Raw genomic sequence first — 18,645 nt, forward strand, 5'->3', positions numbered from 1 at the left:
TAAAGTAAATTAGTAAGCAATTGCAGCAAATCAAGGAAAGAGAAGAATGCAAATCGATCTATAATGGTTCGATCATCCCGACCTACGTCCACTCTCGATTCCTCTTCCCTTGAGGCCATCGGCTTTCACTACCAATCTTCTTTCCAATGGGCAAACATCAACTACCCTTGTTACAACTCTTCTCCTTTTAGTAAGCTTAGGAGAGAACCTCCACACTCACTCTTTTACAAGATATCTCACCTCTTACAACTTAGAATCATCTTTGAACTCAAGAAGAAGGAAGAGACTCAAACAATGCTCAAAGAGAGAGTTTATAACACTTTTGTACTCAAGAATTAATGCTCCATCAAGCAAGCATGAGTGGGGTATTTATAGATCCCAAAAAGCTTCAAGAATGGAGCCAAAAATCCAAATCCCTGAAATTTCGGGGTACTGACGATACTATTGTCAGCACTGAGTGAAACTACTATCATCATGGGGCCAAGAATCCAAGCTCTAGTGGTACCACCATTGGCCTGGGCGATACTATCATCGAAACTATCGAAAAAGCATAATTGTGCTTTTCGATTGACTCAAGTGTTACTATTGCCTAGGCCTGGCGGTACCACTGCCTAGGCTTGCTTTAGGTCATCGATTTGACCTTCTAATAGGCCTAATTCGGTCCTAGTTCAAGCCCAATGGGTTTCTTCACAAGTTGGCATGGTTTCAACCCAATGCCAACTCAATTTGATAAAAAAAATCTCAATCAAGACTTTAATAATCCAACCACATATCCTGCATCATTATGAAGCTTTCAGCACGTTATACACCATTCCAACATGTCGTCTGATCTTCCAGCACTTCGTCTAAACCTCCGGCACATCATCATTTTCTTCAACATATCACTCAATCTATTAGTATGTCGACTTTCTCACAGCATTCGATCTTTAGGTGCAATACCCGATCTTTCCAACACGATGCCCAATCTTATTGTACGAAATCCAATCTTTAGCACATCAACTAATCCTCCGGCTCGACATCCAATTCCCGACATGATACTTTTCTCGGCACAACATCTAATTCTCTTACTTCGATAATTTGCCCTTTAATGGTTTGAGTCCGTCATCAAAGTATTTCTTGCATCACTTATCTCAAAAGTATATTAGTCTATAAATTCATCAATTGATTTCATTATCAAAATCCGGGATTCAACACTACTACCATGTTGAAAAGCATAAATAGTGCTTATCAATTGACTTAGACGATACCACCGCTTTGGCCTAGTAGTACCACCACCCAAGCCTAGTTTAGGTCACTTGTTTTGCCTTCTAATGGGCCCAATTTAGCCCGACTTCAAGCCCAATATTTTTCTTAACAAGTGAGCTTTCTTTCAGCCCAATACCAACTTAAATTGATCCAAAATGATCTCAATTAAGACCTTGACAAATCAACCACACATTCGACATATTTACAAAACTTTCGACATGTCGTACGCTCTTTTGGAATATCATCTAATCTTCCAACACTTCATCTAAACTTTTAACACATCATCCTTTCCTTCGGTATATCACCAATTTCACTAGCATATCGACTTTCCCATTACAGTCAATCTTTCGATGAAATATTCAATCCTTCATGCACGATATTCGAACCATTAGCACAAAATCCGATCTCCAACATGTCGACCAACCCTCCAATTGGATGTTCAATTTTCAATACGATAATTTTTTAATACAACATTCGACTCTCCTAATCGATAGTTAGCTCTTCAGTAGTTTGATTCTATGATCGAAGTATTTTTCTATATTATCTATCTCGAAAGCATATTAGTCTCATAAACTCATCAATTAATTTTATTATCAAAATTTAAGATTCAACATTTAGTCTAATTTAAAAAAAATTATAAACAATGAAAACAACTTGATCCATCTTTTATGTAGTCGATTTAAATTACATATAATTTGTGAACGGAGTCTAAATATTTTAGTGAGGGAATCTCATATCATATATCACCAACAACTTCAAATGAACAAAGCATGTAGCATCGATGTAATTTATGTGTGATTTGAGAACATGATATGGTGAGATCAAATATTTACGGAATTCCACATTTATTAACATGTTCTCAGTACTTCTTTTGGAGCTTAACCAGGTTTTCAAATTTGGTTCTGAATTGGCCCTGAAAAAAATGGCAAAAACAAATTCTTCTTAGTGAGGAGTTTCTTACTGATTAAGAAGCTTGCTTGAAATGGCAAAAACAAATTCATCTCAAAGAACAAATTCATCTTAGTGAGGAGTTTCTTACTGATTAAATGGCAAACACAAAAATGGTTCTCGACAAATTCTCTTGCTTGAAGTGTCATATGCGAAGTGGCTACATAGATACTCTTTTACAGGTTATAGTACGAATCGATGTGTTGCACGTGTGGCTGCTTTTGCTAGATGTTATGTTATCTTAACAATAAAGTTAAATTGAATGTCCAGTATAAAGCATAGACATAACATGAGTTGCATGCCATAATCTCGTAGGTATACAATACAAAAAAGAGGAACCCGTTTAAATCAAGCAAAAAGAAGAAACTACATTATGTTGAACATGAAATTTCTTATGTAACATTTGCAGTCGAGAAGGATCACTCACAATGACACGAGATCCATCATCTTGTCAAGAGACGCACATTTCATGTAACCTGTAAGTTTCGAGGAAAGATTTTTCCAGATTCATGCATGTTCTCACAGTTCATAACATTGAATAATTTAAAGACTCAAACATTCAAAGTCAGGAACCAACAATACAAGGCAATCATATCCACATGCCACACTCGATCCAGCATTTACAAGCATACGACAATAATGGCCCAGTACATAAGATATGCCAATGTACTAGATTTCAAAGCTAACAAGATAAGATAATACGAAATCATATTAGTGAAAGATTGAATAAAATTATAATATCACAACATTGAGAAAAATATCGAGACATTGACCCTTGTCTAAAAAGGTTTTGGACTTAGCGTCTGCAAGTTTGATATATCCACAATATCATAAACTAGGATCATCACGAACTGCAATATCTTGACATAGAGAAAGCAGGAGGATGAGTAAGATCCAGAGATATATCAAGGAAAAATAGGTCCACAATCTCATAGGCACTATGAAATCTGTGTTGTATACATCATCGAAATTCTACCTCAACCGAGTATAACAAGTTCGCCCAATCCGATAAATGTGCAAAACTAGTGGAGACCGCAAACCAGCTGTCTCTCAAACCGCAGAAATTCCGATCACAAAAGGGCAAGTGCTCACTTGCAGATTCTGTTAAATATCCATCAAATATTAATAGCATTACAAAGATGCTTGCACCTGCTATCATTCACTATTCAGGAGCATGACATATCACATCAAATAAAAGCATGCAGCTAATGATCTATCAGATAAGAGTAAAACACCCAGTAGAGTAACACACAACTTGGTAAGCATCACTTTAGGAATATCAAACAAAAAAAGAAAGACATGCTAATAAACAATGGATTAAATCTAGTACCTTTGTCGTTTGAGATGAGAATTTTCATAGCAAGGTCCACTCCAAAATTTTTCAGCAAATATCTTTTGATAATGTGGGTATCTTCGATGTTGTAGATTCACTGAAAAGGTACTGAAGCAAGGGAGCCACGACTGCAACACTCATACTGTTCCCCAACAAGGCGTACCTGCAGATAAAGTAGCATATAAATCTGCATTAATAAGCCAAGAAATGAACAGGCATCTTTATGCCATTAATCAGAACATTCTTCTGTTCCAACAAATTCACTTGAAAATTCCCCCCTAAAACCACTTCTTTCATAGATTAAGCTGTAGACACATGTTTACAAAATTTCCCTAAACCAGTTCACACCAAACAAATGGATGAAAGGATGGTTTATATCAAAACCCAGATGTATGAATGGAAAAAGAAAATAAAAGATTATATAGCATTAGTAACCAAACATAAACTACAAAAGAATTCATAAGTCTGCAAATATGAAAACCCAGATGTACAAATGGAGAAAAACTAAAAGCTTACATAGCATTAGTAACCAAACATAATCTACAAAAGAATTCATAAGTCTGCATCCCTAAATAGACAATTAAGGGATTTCAGAATACAAAATAAACATCTTCGAAAATGAAGCAGTGTTTTAACTCCCTAAAAGCTATTATGGTACAAACACTATCAATGCCAGTCCCAAGCTCATATGAAAAAGGTGGAGAATTGCATTAAGCCATTGACAGCCAATATAAGACTATGTCAAATACCATTAACATGAACCTTAACCAGCAGATGCCAAATAACTAGGACATTACAATTTGTTGTTATTGTTATTGTTGTTGCTGCTACTATTTCAAGGTACAGAAACAAAACAAGCAACAAAATATATTATAAATTAAATATGGAAATGAGAGTATGTTCTTTTGATTTGGACAAAAAGCAGTACTATATGACATGAAAACATCCATTCTAAAATCTACATGATGAGGCAAATGAAAATTAGTAACCAACCTGGAACAGATGACACATAGGCCCAAGTGGCTGAAAAACAATATGGAACTCTAACATTGCCATGATATCCCATTATTCTGTTTTGATTGTTCACTAGCAAATGGTAGCAAAAGCAACACTACAAGCTTGCACTGCACAATTTAATTGATTTTAAGCCTAAGGTAACCTTAAACAATAATCCATGATCTTTAAGTGTAACAAAAAGACCACATAACACTTTCCAGAAAAGTCTCAGTCAACTTCAACTGCAGCTTAATCTCTTAAGAACACAACTGGAAATCTGAAGTTACTTGTAAACTGGACTATAAAACAACTCACCGTTGCCTTAGGCTTGTATGTGACGGAAAGTGGAATTCCGCTGGAAAAGAATGCAAATTAGCAACCTGAAAACAGTTGAAAATTTTTAGGTCACATATACAAGTTAATTAGACATTGATCACATAACAAATGCATACCTCTCGGGGTGTAAAGAACCGAAGGCCAAGCTCTATCAAGGAGGGAGCTTCAAGTCTTGAGTTAATGTCCTATTACAAACAAAAAAAATTTATTTGAAAGAAATTTTGCAGAAAAAGTTTGCTAAAAACAACTAAACAGTTATGTGAATGCCAAAGGAAAGAAAGCAAAAGGAGAGAAGAGTTGATACCCCAGAAGTAGCCAATAAGGAGCCTGTACCCTTTACATAACGATAGTAACTCTTGGTAAAACAACAGCAGCGCCTGGACTCAGGGAAGACTACATCTTTATCTTGGTCAAGGAATGGACACAAATAACAGTATTCAAGCAAACTCATAAACCTACTATTTGACAAGACAGAATTAGAATACAAGAGAACGATACAAGGATACCCATGGCATTTCCCCACCTCTCAATCAAACTTGGTGCAACAGAGTATATGTCCCAAGCATTCTTGTATGTCCCACCTCCATCATCTTCAAAAATTTTATCATTATCAATGTCTGCCAAGTGTTTAGGTGTACTAGTACTGGTTGAAATTTTATCAATCATGTATTTACCATCAGCCGGGGAGGAAACAATCTCTGTGCCAAACCTAAATGTCATGTATTCTTGCTGATTTCCTGTAACAAAATGTGTCTCTAAAAAGTTTATAATAGGCTCACAAGAACTGTTGAATTCTTCCTGATTTCCATCATTGCCATCAGACCCATCTGTTGACTGGTTATTTTTTGATGGCATGAAGGGAGAGGGTGTCTGTAGTATTAAGTTATTGCAGGATGGGTTTCGAAAAGACAAAGGTTTTCTCTTTGCCTGCAAAGTGACAAGCATTTTAGAAAAGATTGTTTACACTATGTGCAAAAGAAATCGATTCATGATGCCAGTGCTCCTATTATGCTTTCCATGAGTAATTACGCAAATTAACAGATATATGTTTCATGCAGAAATGATTTCTAGGTGACATGATACTAAAATAAGAATTTGTATAAATATACTCAAAGGTATTTCAGCAGTCTTTTTGAAAAAAATTATGCAGTGCTTTAGAAAGGCATTCGGGTGCTTGACTAGGCACTCAGATGAGGCGACTTCAACAAGACACTGCCTAGGCATGCACCTCAATTGAGGTATTGGCTGATGAGATGCTAGCTTGGGTCTAGGATGAGATTCCAGCCCTTAAGTTTTGCACCCACCATCAGTGCATGACCCTCACTTTGTCATCTATTCCATAGGCACTAACTAGTTATTGAATTATCGCAGCAAATTATACAAAGAGAAAGAATGCATACCATGTCAAAATCTGGTATATATTAAAACAATCAAGCAATCAAAGCTCATCATGATTTGCAGAATAGTGTTGATCTTAATTCCAAACGAATGGGATGAGAGATGGTGTTAACATTATCAAATGCAAAGGAAGATTTGGTATTTTTTAATTATCACATTTTGCTATGGGGTGCTGCAGTAAGGGCATATGTATTTGGAGAAGCAAAGACATTCACTAGACAATAAAATGATAAATAAGACTGAGAACAAGTATAAAAACACCATGTTCAAGAATCTTAAAGTTTGAAAAGGAGGAAGTCGATTAGGACGAAGTAGAAGAAAATATTTGAAGGATGTATATCAAGTGGTGAAAACGAGAACAAAGCTAATGTCAATGATGATGTAGTAGACCTTGATGACCATTAAAACTCTTGTAGTAATATATGTTTATTTTTTTGTATTTAGATATCAAAATTAAATTATTATTTTATTGATTGAGTGCTCATACATACATACATACATACATACATACATATGTGTGTGTATGTGTGTATGTATATATATATATATATATATATATATATATATATATATATATATATATATATATGATGTTTTGATAATAATTATCTTGCATAGGTAATATAATATAAAATTCATTTTAGTTGAAGTTATTATTTACCTTAAATATATTTTCATAATATTTGTAATGGAAGTGCATAGCTTTGCTCCGGCAAGCGCCTAGGTGAGTGACTAGCACTTCAAGGGAACCTGACACCCATAATGCCTTGGACTTTTGGCAACCTCAAGACCATGGAAGCATCCTAGAAGCCAAGGTGACAATCACCAAACCAATCTAGTAATATAACTCATCATTATTTACATTATCATAAATCGATTAATTAGTACATGAGACAATTGTAAACACATTATGATGCTTCATAACTAAAGCAAAAAACTTTGAGAAATTCCTTTTCATGCCCAAGTTCAACAAACAAAAGTAATCAATATTGAATGGGCATACCAAGCAAAAGTACCGAGGCCTAGAATATGGTACTCCAAACTGCAATGGGCTCAAAATATATTCCTGTGTGACAAAACCAATTCCAGCCAACACTTCCATCATATGCTTGTGGGTATTGGAAGTCTGCAACAGAAGGTAAGAATTCTACTCAATAAGATCCAATAGATATGGATACGGAATCATAACTAGTTGAATAGAAACCTCAAACCCAACAACATTCTCCACAAACAACATGAGTGGAGGCTGCATCATATGTGACATATTCTCAAGGATCTTGATGAAAGACAATGCTCGAGCATCAGCTGAGTCTTTCTGCAGACCTAGAAAAAACAACACAAATTTAATGTAAAGGCAAAGAAATCTGAATACAAAAAGCAACATCAAATAGTTTTAAAACACAACCTTGTCTAGTGTATGGTTGACATGGAGGAGAAAGGAGCCATGCATGTGCTTCATACTTGTCTAAATCAAGAGGAGTTAAAATTTGAATGTTTCCCTGCGACAAAGCAATAACTGATACATCAATGATGAACCAAGAGGGTTCCATATATCTCTCTAGGCTGCCACTCAAACTATCTAGATATTTTTCCTATTACATATTTCAGGCAAAGGCCCAGGGTAATGATTGTCTAATTGAAAAACATCCAAACCATATGAACATGCATCTATGTAGTGTAATCAAATATATCGATATAACTATTTATAATTGTTGATGTCCATATAAATAGGGCATGTGTTGTTTGAATTTTGTTGGTCGGCATGGTAATGATGGGCCAAACTTAAGGAAGCAAAAGCATATTCTAAGTTTTCCAGCATGTCACTTCTGATTTGTGCCACTATATAATCTCCAATATCACATGTATACAATGTTTTTCTTCGCAATAATGTCTAAATCACATTAAAAAGAAGATTATTTAATGCATTGTGCAACTATATGTGCCTTACAAAACTGTGGCAGTCTTTTTATTGGATAGAAAATTTATGATTGCATTGACACATTTTCTAACAAGATTGATGAATAGCACATCTGAAGTTCTAAATTGTAAACAGTGTTATTCATCATACTTGGAAAATTTTGAAGTAGTTGTTGTCTTGTATCCTTTCTTTCAACCAAATGAAAAGAAAATTGGTGTTTTTTTGTTGATAAAATGTAGTGTCAAAAAAAGATTTTAAAAATAAAAGCAATAACATCTTGGATCGGTTTATCATTAATGAAACCAGTTGTTGCTTTCAGCATCTAAGGATGATGAGGTTTCACCAAGACCTTGGACATCAGAGTTGCTCTTTTATATCAATTTAGTTTGGATTTTGAAGATTGAACTCTAACGCTATTAAAAGACTTGTTTAAACAATACAAAGGAAACCCCATAGCTAAAAATAAAAAAAGAAACTAATCTCCTGCATCTAATATAACACCAAACCATCACATATTTTACCAAATTAATTTATTTCCAAGACCAATTTTTAGTCCAGAAAAATATTTTAAAATTCTAGAACACATTTTTCCAGTTGTGAACCATCTGCAATCTCCAAACTTCCAGGATACATGAGTTCTTATCATTCAAACTTGTCATCATTTCTCACTTGTGAGACTAGATATAAATCACGGTGGACACTACAATGAAAAGAATTAGCACATCGTTTATCCAAAGGAAAAATTGGAAGAAACAAAAATCCAAAAGACAAAACAAGATCACTTGTGGAGTCACAAGTTCGATAATTGGTCAACCTCCATAGGTACAGCTCCAACTGTCATTGCACAAGACCATGCAAAGCCTCCAACATGCCATCATCTTCCACTCCACTGGTCCACTGGTGGCAGTAGTAGAAGTTTGGTAGCAGTAACTACTACGAGGGATGGAGGGGAAGGAGAAGGAGAGACGAGGAACCTGGAAAGGACGATGGCCGAAGTTGTGCTCGTAGACATCGTTGGCGATGTTGTTTATGTCGAACGCTTCCACCACGCGTCCTCGAATCCCAGCCCGAAGCAGGGAGTATCTCTGCAGCCGGCGCAAACGATTCGTCAGTTGACGAATGTTATATTATGGAGAGAACAACGAACGAAACCCTAGTAGCAGTAAGTATTCACCAAACGGATGAGATCCGGGAATCGCAGTACCTACCATTCCGCCAATGCCGCTGTAGAATTCGAGGATCCTCCAACAACGACAAATCTTTTCCTCCACCTCCATCTCCGTCTCCGTCTGCATCTCCATCTCCACCACCCGTCGGGTTCTTCCGGCTACATATAGATTAAAAATGGCTGTTGTTAGAATGGGTTTGCCGTTACGAGTTGGAAAGGGCGTGGGATTTGGGCTTCACGAAGCGGCCCTGAGGGCCATGATATTTTAAAAATTAATCATGCGTGTTTAAAACGGTGAATCAAACCGGTTCATCAATAATTTAATTTTAAAAAATATAAATAATTTTAATTCAGAAATACTTTTCTTCAGCTCAATTAATCTATAAAAAACCAAACTAATTTTTATTTAAACATATCAAGCTCAATCGAATTTACTATCGTATATCGTTAAATGATTCAGATCGATTAATCAAATTGGTCCCAAACTCAAAATCTTAGAATCACTAAGATCGTATTCTAGTTGGGTCTGTTTCAATGCGATCATTCCACATATGATGTGAGCCCAATTTTATAAATCTTATAGTTCGACCAAATTGGACTGACATTCTAGTTCGATTTAATTAAATCGAACCGATTCACCAAATCAAATTAATTCATTTTAAATATATATATTATAAATTGATTAATCAAATCAAATCAAATCAAATTAATTAATTTTGAACTGATTCAATTAGATAGATCCAAACCGATTTCGATTTAGACCTACCTTACCTTAATCGAACTAAATAAAAAATCAAATTAGTTTGATTCGACCCTTAATGATTTGATTCAAATGGGTCTGAACGCACCTATCCTTTAACCTAATCTTTAACATTTAAGAAAAGAATTGGATTTGTTATCTCATCAATAAAGGACTTTAAATTAGATTGCTCCCATAAGAACCATAGAGACCAAAATGGAAATAGCCGCTTATCAAAATATTTGAACAATTCTATTCACTCCATTGTTTCATTCCAGGCCAAGGCAATGCAACTAATAACAAAACCTTCAAGACCCAATGCAGCAGAGCCGGAACCCTTTTCTCAATTGGACAGTTAGCTTAAGTGCAGAATGTTAAGTGATATATGCACATGCCTAACACATAATGCTGATTTGAGATGGACAAAACACAAGGAAAACATAACTGAAGAGAGTGTTGACTGGTTTAAACATTACAAAATGTGCCTTCAAGACCAGAATACACTTGTGGCATATGATCAAGGTGCCTTTCTTCTGCTTGCACTGCCACTTGGGGTTCTTGTAACAGCTGAGTCCACTGAAGCATGCAAGTCCCGGGTCCCCACAGAAGGACTGCCCCGAAATCCACGAGCAACATGACTGCGAGGAGACTCAGAGTGCATTCCACTTTTCCGGCCACGGGCTTCCACCTCTAATGATTGCGCCTCCTCCATTAGCATGTTTAACTGATACAACAAGGACCGCAATCAGCTCATTTCAAACTGTGCACAATCATCTTTGACATCCTGAAAGAAAATATCAGTCCAGTTTACCCTGATTTCATTTTCCTTCAACCGGCCTTGCAGAGCGCTTATCGTAGGGTTTAAACTACAAGAATCAAGATAACCAACATTAGCATGATAATCTTTCTTCAGGTAATCAAGATGAAAGATGGCATATGGACATAAAGATAACAATATCTCTTCCCACCAATACTCCATTAGTTTGCAGAGGGAAGCCTGGTATGTTGATGTATGATGAACATAATTTAGGGGGTGTATCCTCCCATTGCTGGTTGAGACACGAAATCAATTAAGCAAAAAGCTGAGTCATCATAGACTTAGAAGTACAGATCGTAGAAGAATCATAGATCAAACAGAAGACGTACCACATGTTCTCAAATATGGCTTGCTTATACGCTGATCGTTCTTCTTCAAATAGTACATGCTGCATATCTGTAAATGACTTCAAGGGAGAGTTGAGCTTCAACATATACCTAGTTGGCAGAACTTGAAGTGGCACTTCCTTCCTAACGTACTCTGCACCACTGCCAGCCAATGCAAAGTAGAGAAACAGATTAGCACCATCAGATGGCTATTGAGCACTTAAAGTTGACATACAAAAAGATTATGATCCACTTAAGCAATAAATACGTCTCCACACAGACAAAATAGCCAGACATATCAAGAAATAAGGCTAAAACAACAAAATAAAGAATTTTATTTAAGGACTCAATAAGAAAATTTTTCACTTAATAGAGGGCATAGAAGAATTGTCTGAATCATATTTATGCAATACCTCTAGATAACCACAGCAAAATCATAAGCAAAACCATGTGACTCTACACTAAGTCCTACATCCACAGTGAAGTTGTAGAATCAACATCATTCAATAAACATGGAAGTAATTTCACAGGCCACAACCTAGAGAATAATATGTTCCTTCAGACAGAAGGCGTGACAGTAGCAGTTGGAACACCTCTAAATAAAGAGTTAATAAATGGGACATACAAAAAACACAAAAGGATAAGGGACAGGATAGAACAGGCATGATAAGAAAAAAAATGAATTTTCCAATTTTGATCACATAGCAAGTCAAGTTTGCCATGTTCGATAGTAAAATATCTGTACATACCAATCAGTTATGTCAGGCAAGGGCAATCATTTCTTAGCACAAACACTCCAACTAAAAGTAAACCATCACTTGTCCGACCAATGTTGCAAGTGATCTCTTTTGGTCAATCAGCAACGATATGCTAAAGCTTAAAACACAAATATGCAAAGGTTTTATGCTTTCCTTGAATGCTTTGTACATTAGGCACTCGCACACGGCAGTACCTAATACAATCAGCTAAAAGGCCCTTGTGAAAGCCAGTTGTTAAAGAATTAAATTGGAGTTCAACAAAAAGATATCTAATCAATAATCTTAAAGATATTACGTAAATTTACTATCTTTCAGCCAAAAAATAAAGGACAGCTTAGTGTCCTATGTTCCTTCTGTTAAATAATGTCACTCGAAGCTGGATATGCATGAACCTAAATTCCAGCAGGGTTAAACTAATCTGTCAAACAATCAACCTAAAAAATTGAAGGTAGCACCTTCTTTACGAACATTTAACAACCACCAGGAATGACTATAATTAATAATTAAATAAGATGTTTATAGAAGAAAGTGTTGATGGTTTCCGAAATATCGACAAATAAAGTAAGAAGTGAAAAGCCATTTACCAAATAATCAGTTTTGGAATTATGTTTAGTCATCATAAACCTGGAGCCTATTATGGAGCTAACTTAATTGACAGTTGGTAGCCCCACCGAACAGGCCCACTCATAGAACGTGACAGCAATATGACCCATATGTGGATCAGAACCAGTGATTTAAAAAGCGCTAGGTATCAAAATGCGCCAAGGTCCCAAAACGCCCAAGGCGCTGGGCACTCATCCGAGCGAAGAGAAACACTTTAAAATATTAAAATATAAAAAATATATAATATAATTAATAAATATGATTATTTAAATAAAAATATGACATTAAATTAAAGATCTAAAGTACCAAGTCACATTATCCATCTCCTAATAGCAAAAATGTCAAAAAACTTAAAATTCAAAATAATAAAGTTTTACATCAAAGTCATTAATCATCATAATTAACATCGTCTTCATTTTCAAACAATTCATCTTCATAAGTTCATTCTCTTCCTCTAGTCTTTCTTCTTTATCAAAATATGTTTCATTCTCTTCAACAATAACAGGATCCGAGCTTCATGTTATTGCACTCATTGTTCTCTTCGTCATTTGTCTTATATATGTTTGTAATTCTCCAACACCTGAAGCTTTTGCCACATCTCCCGATGTCAAGCTATCATCTTCAAATACAAGCTCGTCTTCGGCATCTTACAAGTTCGCACCCATTTCTCTCACCAACCAATCATTTGAATCATCAATGTTTTGTAATGAGATTGAATCAATTTTATTTCGTAAATCATGATGAGCCTTCAAAGCTCGATTATACTTTATATAATAAATAAGATCGTGTAATCGTTGATGCTCGAACCGATTTCTTCTCTTTGAGTGAATCTGTTATATCATATAATTTGAAAATATACTAAAACATCTATAAAAAAAATAAATTAAAATATTTTGTTATACTTACATGCCCAAAGACACTTTAGTTTCGCTCAAAACCCGCGGCACTACATGTCAAACTAAATATTTTGATAGTAACTTGTTGTAAGTTCAAGATGGAATTTCCAAATATACTCCACTATTCAGTTACAAAATTTATTTTATTATTAGTAATAACATAGTAACATACTATATATGAAATTAATTGTATCAAATTATTAATACTTGGGAATGTAGTTGTCTTGGATCGAACTGTCATTGGAATTCCAAAAAGACCATCGGTATTCTTATAAAAAGATAATTCATAAATAATCTTATCTTCCACCTTAAGGCTTGGAACTAATCTTACAATACACTGATATAACCCATTCAGAACTTCTCTATCAAACCCAACGAATGTGGTCTTATAAAAGAATTCTGGGTTCAAATAATATCCTGTTACTTGTAAGGGATGATAAAGCTACCAATTCCATCTTTCGTCAATGATTGTAAATATTTTATTATATTTTTTATTTCCATTAAAAGACTTTTGAATCGTCTCCTTTACTCTATCCATAGCCTCATAAATATATCACATTACAGGCTTATTTTCATTATCCGTCAACCGAATAACTCGAACAAGAGAGCCCATTACCTTTAATATATAAACTACAAGATTCCAAAAGGATGACATTGAGATGATATCACTGGCCCTCTTATCTTTCGCTTCTTTTGCCCATTTGCTTATCACCCATTTCTCTGAGGTAATCATGTTTCTCAAGTTATGTTTTTGATGATACACACTTTGTAATATTAAGAAGGAAGTAGCAAATCAGATAATAGCATATCTCACCGATTCCTTGTTGCTTGTAAATCCTCTTATCATATTCAAAGCCCTAGCATGATTATAAAGAAATCCAACAACAAATATTGCCCTTTCTAAAGTTTTCTTGATTTCAGGGATCTTTCTGATATCCTCTAATATTAAATCAATACAATGTGTTGAAGAATCTATTGAATTACTTTGTATACTTGTCATTTATCCTGAAACCCTAATAATAATTTCAAATAAACAAAGATTAGTAGTATTAAAATCTAAATAGTATATTATTAATCTAATAAATAAAGATTATTTTATACATTAATTAATAATCTACTGTTAACATATTGTTAACAAGTAGCAGGGAAGAGTAGAGACCGATAGTGAGAAGTTGCGGTGAGAAGCTAAGTGGCGGATAGTAGGAGGCAATAGAGTCGTGGACAAATAGCACGAGGCAGTAGAGTCGCGGATAGATACCAGGAGGCAACAGACAGTAGCAAAAGCTACGAAGTCATGGACAATAGGAGGCAGCGAACAACAGCGGCGGCAACGGAGTCGTGTCGCGAACAACAACAAGCAGTGGACAACAGCAGCAGCAGACAACAACGGAAGCTGAGGAGACTCGATCAGCAATAGAGGAAGACTCTGAGGCAACGGGAGAAACCGTCGGCGGCGAAGGCAAAGGGAGAAATCATCAGCGGCGAACATAAAGGGAGAAATCTTCGACGGCGGAAACAATGAGAGAAGCATGCGTAGTGTTGGGATTCAGGGTCGCGCATTAATATAACAACGTGCATTGGTTCAAATTTAATTGAACCAGACTGAAAAGTCTAATTTAGTCACCCATATCACCCGAGCGCTCACCTAAAGCGCCCGGTGCCTGGGCTCAAGCGACGCGCTTTAAGGCAGCGCCTCTTTGAAGCGCGTCGCCTGGCCCTTAAACGAGGCACTCAGGCCTCGCCTTGCTTGCACGAGCACCTAGGCGAGCGCTCGAGCACCTTTTTAAATCACTGATCGGAACCCCATTACAAAGCAGGAAGAGTTACCAACTATTATTGTGCCTCAGATAAGTTGAGATCTTGTTCAATGATCCAAACTCATGTTGTGCTTCAAATTGAGGCCTAAACTCTATCATGGTCACATAAGCTCTAAGGGGCTGTCTACTATTGGGATCCCAAAAAGCCCCATAACAAAGGTTAAAACAAGATAGAACAGTATTATAAACAAAATTTTACATTATTAGTTATTTTTTATTCTTAACCCAATGTATCTAGGAATTTGGCTCTACGAATTAGCCTGAATATAAGACATTGTAAGCCACTTTAAGATATATCTTGGCAATTATTTACTCTTTTCCAAAAATTAATTCATTCTTTTTTCCTTTAACTTGTCACTTAGATGCAATTCTTGCTGGAACTAAAAGAAGCACTAATTAAAGATATTAATCCCCAACAGATTCAAACATGCAAGAATTGACACAAGAAAGACAATACAACTAACTTCCAAAAACTCGAGGTAGCTATCCATGTGAAAGAACGAATGTGAGACACTAATACCCTCATATATGTTGACAAAATAACATCATTAAAATCCACCAGATCACAATCAGAAGCACAACAGATTGTCCAACATTGAGAAAGGACACTAGGACAAAAACATATGTAAGGACACAACCATCAACAACAATTATATAACCTAGTTATTATTGAACAATACCTCATATCCATGTTTGAACGATGCAAGGCCTCCTGCATGCTTGGTGTCATATCTGAAGAGTCTGAATCAGCCCCCGCATTCTCTCTCATTCTTTGCTTTCCTAAATAATTGACATCGGCATAAGTAAAGAGCTCCCCTAAATCTGAAGATTTTCCTCCAACCTAAACAAAGCAATTGTTTTTTTATATCATAAAAAAATCACTGACAGACGTTATTCTGAAAGTCAGCATACTTATAAGTATTTATCACTAGTAAAAAGAGTCATCAAAATGAAACAAAGTTCTACTCAATATATGACTTTTCTACTTGGCAAAAGAGCGCAATGCTAGAATAAACAAAAGTTCCAAAGCGGCTAGATTCTTTAAAATCCTGCTTATATTAAAATTCAAAAGTTCTTCCAATCATGAATAAAGCGCATGAATTTGCAAAAGCCTAATTGCATACAGTAGCATACGTACAGAATTCTAGGTGCAGCAGTGCAAGCAGGTAATGAACCATCAGCCATGCAGATAAGCAAACAAAAAAGGTGTTAATATCTCAGAAAACTATCCACAAATTCACCCTAATCTTTCTAATAAGAGCAATACTAATGTGGCCCTTTTCTATCTTACAGCCTCACAAATGTATTCACTAGAAACCTTTTATGGGGCCCATGTGGAACCTCCATAGGCTTTAATTGAGTTTTAAATGGTCAGCGAGTAAACTGATTTAGTTTATGTATATAATAAAATTATGACATGACCTTAGAGGTGCTTGCTATACATGAGATCCTTTCCCCTCTTGCCTCTATCCCATCTTCGTCTCTTTCCTCTTTGCCCTCTACTTTCTCTCTTGACAGATGTTGATGACAGAAACAACAGTTGTGGATGGTGAGAACAAAACAGTCTAGTGGATATGGTGAAATGCAAATAAAGTGGTGGCAACAACAATAAACTTTTTTCTCCTTTTCTCCTCCCCCTCCAGCAAATGCAGGAAAGGAAAGCCAATGGCAGTCATGGTGACAGTTGCAGCACCCACTGCCTTCCCTCGTTCTCCTTCTGTTCTTCGTGTTCCTCCAAGGGAGACAGAGCAGCTGAAGTTGGCCAATTCTTGCCTAAATCAACCAATTCCAGTGACAAAGCAGAAAAATTGACTGGAACCAAGTAGGGAGTCATCTATCTTAACCTGGATCAGCTAATCTGGCAAATCGTTACCTTTTAGTAGATAGGACGAGAAAAAATATAAGAATGTAGTAAATGTTATAAGCATAACTGTCCACAAAGATTTAAGAGAAAATGGTTTATAAGTCAAGAAATAGCAACATAACCATATTATAAGAGTGTGTAATGTAGACAATAGATGAAATAACAAAAGAAAGACAGTGCGTGGTGCTCCTACCAATGTGGGGAATACGGAGAGTCAATGTATGCAATTTTATCCCCTAAGCAAAAAGGTTTTTTGTACAACTCAATCTTGTCAAAAACAACTTTATGTCAAGGTTCATGCTCTTGAAATAAGAACCTAAAAAATCAAAGAATGATTTTTAGTTCACGTAAAAGGATATGATATGAATAAGTTAATCCATAGTATATAAGACCAGTGTTTTGAATGTCGATCTGGTACCTACAATGATTCATACCACCCAGTTCCAGCCCAAAAAAAATAAAAAGTAATACCTACAAGCTACGTTTTTAATTTCGAATGATACCGCCCGTATTGGGTGGTATGTACTAGGCCACCAACAAACCGATATGCGGACCGCCCGCTACCGGGCGATACCGTCGATTGGGGTTGTTTCCGTCCCGTTACCATGTGAAATCGATCGATGACGGTCAATTTTAACCGTCGTCGCCCGCTACGGGACGGTATTTAGCTGAGGGAGAAGGAAGAAGAGGAAGAAGAAAATGGAGAACATCAAGATCTAGTGCCGCTCTCCCTCAACAATCTCGAGTCATCGGACACCGTAGATGAGATGTCACCTCCTCGGCGTCGTCAGACTTCTCCTCATCCGCGCAGGTAGAAGAAGCCTCGACGATCGCCAAGACTTCATGGGGAGAAGAAAACGAGGTTTCTTCTCCCCACGTGGGGAGAAGAAACGAGGTGACATCGCCCTTTTCTTTTTACTTTATTATTATTATTATTATTATTATTATTATTATATATATATATATATATATATATATATATATATATATATATATATATATATATATATATATATATATATATATATATATATATATATACCGAGTGGTATGCCAAAGCGTACCGCTCGATATACTAGTATCGTACCGTACTGAGCTAGGTTCGATACTCCGATACAGTACGAAATTACGAACCTTGCCTACGAGTACAAAACCATAAGTCTGATACTGATCCTTTCTTGGACTAGTAAATACCAGCGAGTACAGGCAGCTAGCACATAATTTAGTCAGATGAAATACTAGTACTGGTAGGCAATTCTTTTTTATTATTTTATCCATCAATACCAAGCAGTTTATGTCAGTACACCACTAAATATCCTGGAATTGTATCAGTCCGACAAATTGTCAAAACTAGCGATGGACTGAATCAAAATCTTTGCCACAAAAAAGAGATAATTTACAGAAGTAAAGAAATTGAAATACCAAAATCACTTTAGTTACAAGCATGACTCTCAAGAAACGAGACCTTGTAACTCCTTAAATC

The 18,645-nt window shown here is 35.9% G+C and overlaps 2 protein-coding genes across 4 annotated transcripts in view; both read right to left on the reverse strand.

The window, feature by feature from the left end:
* Positions 1 to 2,889: 2,889 nt before the first annotated feature.
* Positions 2,890 to 9,542, reverse strand: LOC135587711 (tRNA (cytosine(38)-C(5))-methyltransferase 2-like). Of its 3 annotated transcripts, none has more exons than XM_065079407.1 (13): positions 9,379 to 9,502; positions 9,149 to 9,259; positions 8,989 to 9,071; positions 7,662 to 7,755; positions 7,461 to 7,579; positions 7,260 to 7,382; positions 5,533 to 5,785; positions 5,365 to 5,448; positions 5,163 to 5,257; positions 4,975 to 5,043; positions 4,838 to 4,902; positions 3,524 to 3,689; positions 2,890 to 3,294 (listed from the first exon to the last, which is right to left on the reverse strand). In XM_065079407.1, the coding sequence occupies exons 3-12, from the start codon at positions 9,013 to 9,015 to the stop codon at positions 3,575 to 3,577; spliced, it is 1,044 nt and encodes a 347-aa protein (XP_064935479.1). In that variant the 5' UTR covers positions 9,016 to 9,071; positions 9,149 to 9,259; positions 9,379 to 9,502; the 3' UTR covers positions 2,890 to 3,294; positions 3,524 to 3,574. The 3 variants fall into 3 exon arrangements, with proteins under 3 accessions (XP_064935479.1, XP_064935480.1, XP_064935478.1); XM_065079408.1 differs by having other exon boundaries at positions 9,383 to 9,398; XM_065079406.1 differs by lacking the exon at positions 8,989 to 9,071 and having other exon boundaries at positions 9,383 to 9,542.
* Positions 9,543 to 10,311: 769 nt separating this feature from the next.
* The window catches only part of LOC103994889 (uncharacterized), a 30,176-nt gene continuing 21,842 nt past the window's right edge, over positions 10,312 to 18,645 (reverse strand). The window contains exons 6-10 of the mRNA XM_065079409.1: positions 15,979 to 16,139; positions 11,228 to 11,386; positions 11,050 to 11,130; positions 10,893 to 10,947; positions 10,312 to 10,805 (exon numbers count right to left, since the gene is read on the reverse strand). Of these exons, the coding sequence (XP_064935481.1) occupies positions 10,599 to 10,805; positions 10,893 to 10,947; positions 11,050 to 11,130; positions 11,228 to 11,386; positions 15,979 to 16,139 (663 nt within the window). The 3' untranslated portion in view covers positions 10,312 to 10,598. The remainder of the gene's footprint in view (positions 10,806 to 10,892; positions 10,948 to 11,049; positions 11,131 to 11,227; positions 11,387 to 15,978; positions 16,140 to 18,645) is intronic.

This window comes from Musa acuminata, chromosome BXJ1-8 (assembly GCF_036884655.1).
Source record: "Musa acuminata AAA Group cultivar baxijiao chromosome BXJ1-8, Cavendish_Baxijiao_AAA, whole genome shotgun sequence".
In the NCBI taxonomy this organism is placed as follows: domain Eukaryota; kingdom Viridiplantae; phylum Streptophyta; class Magnoliopsida; order Zingiberales; family Musaceae; genus Musa; species Musa acuminata.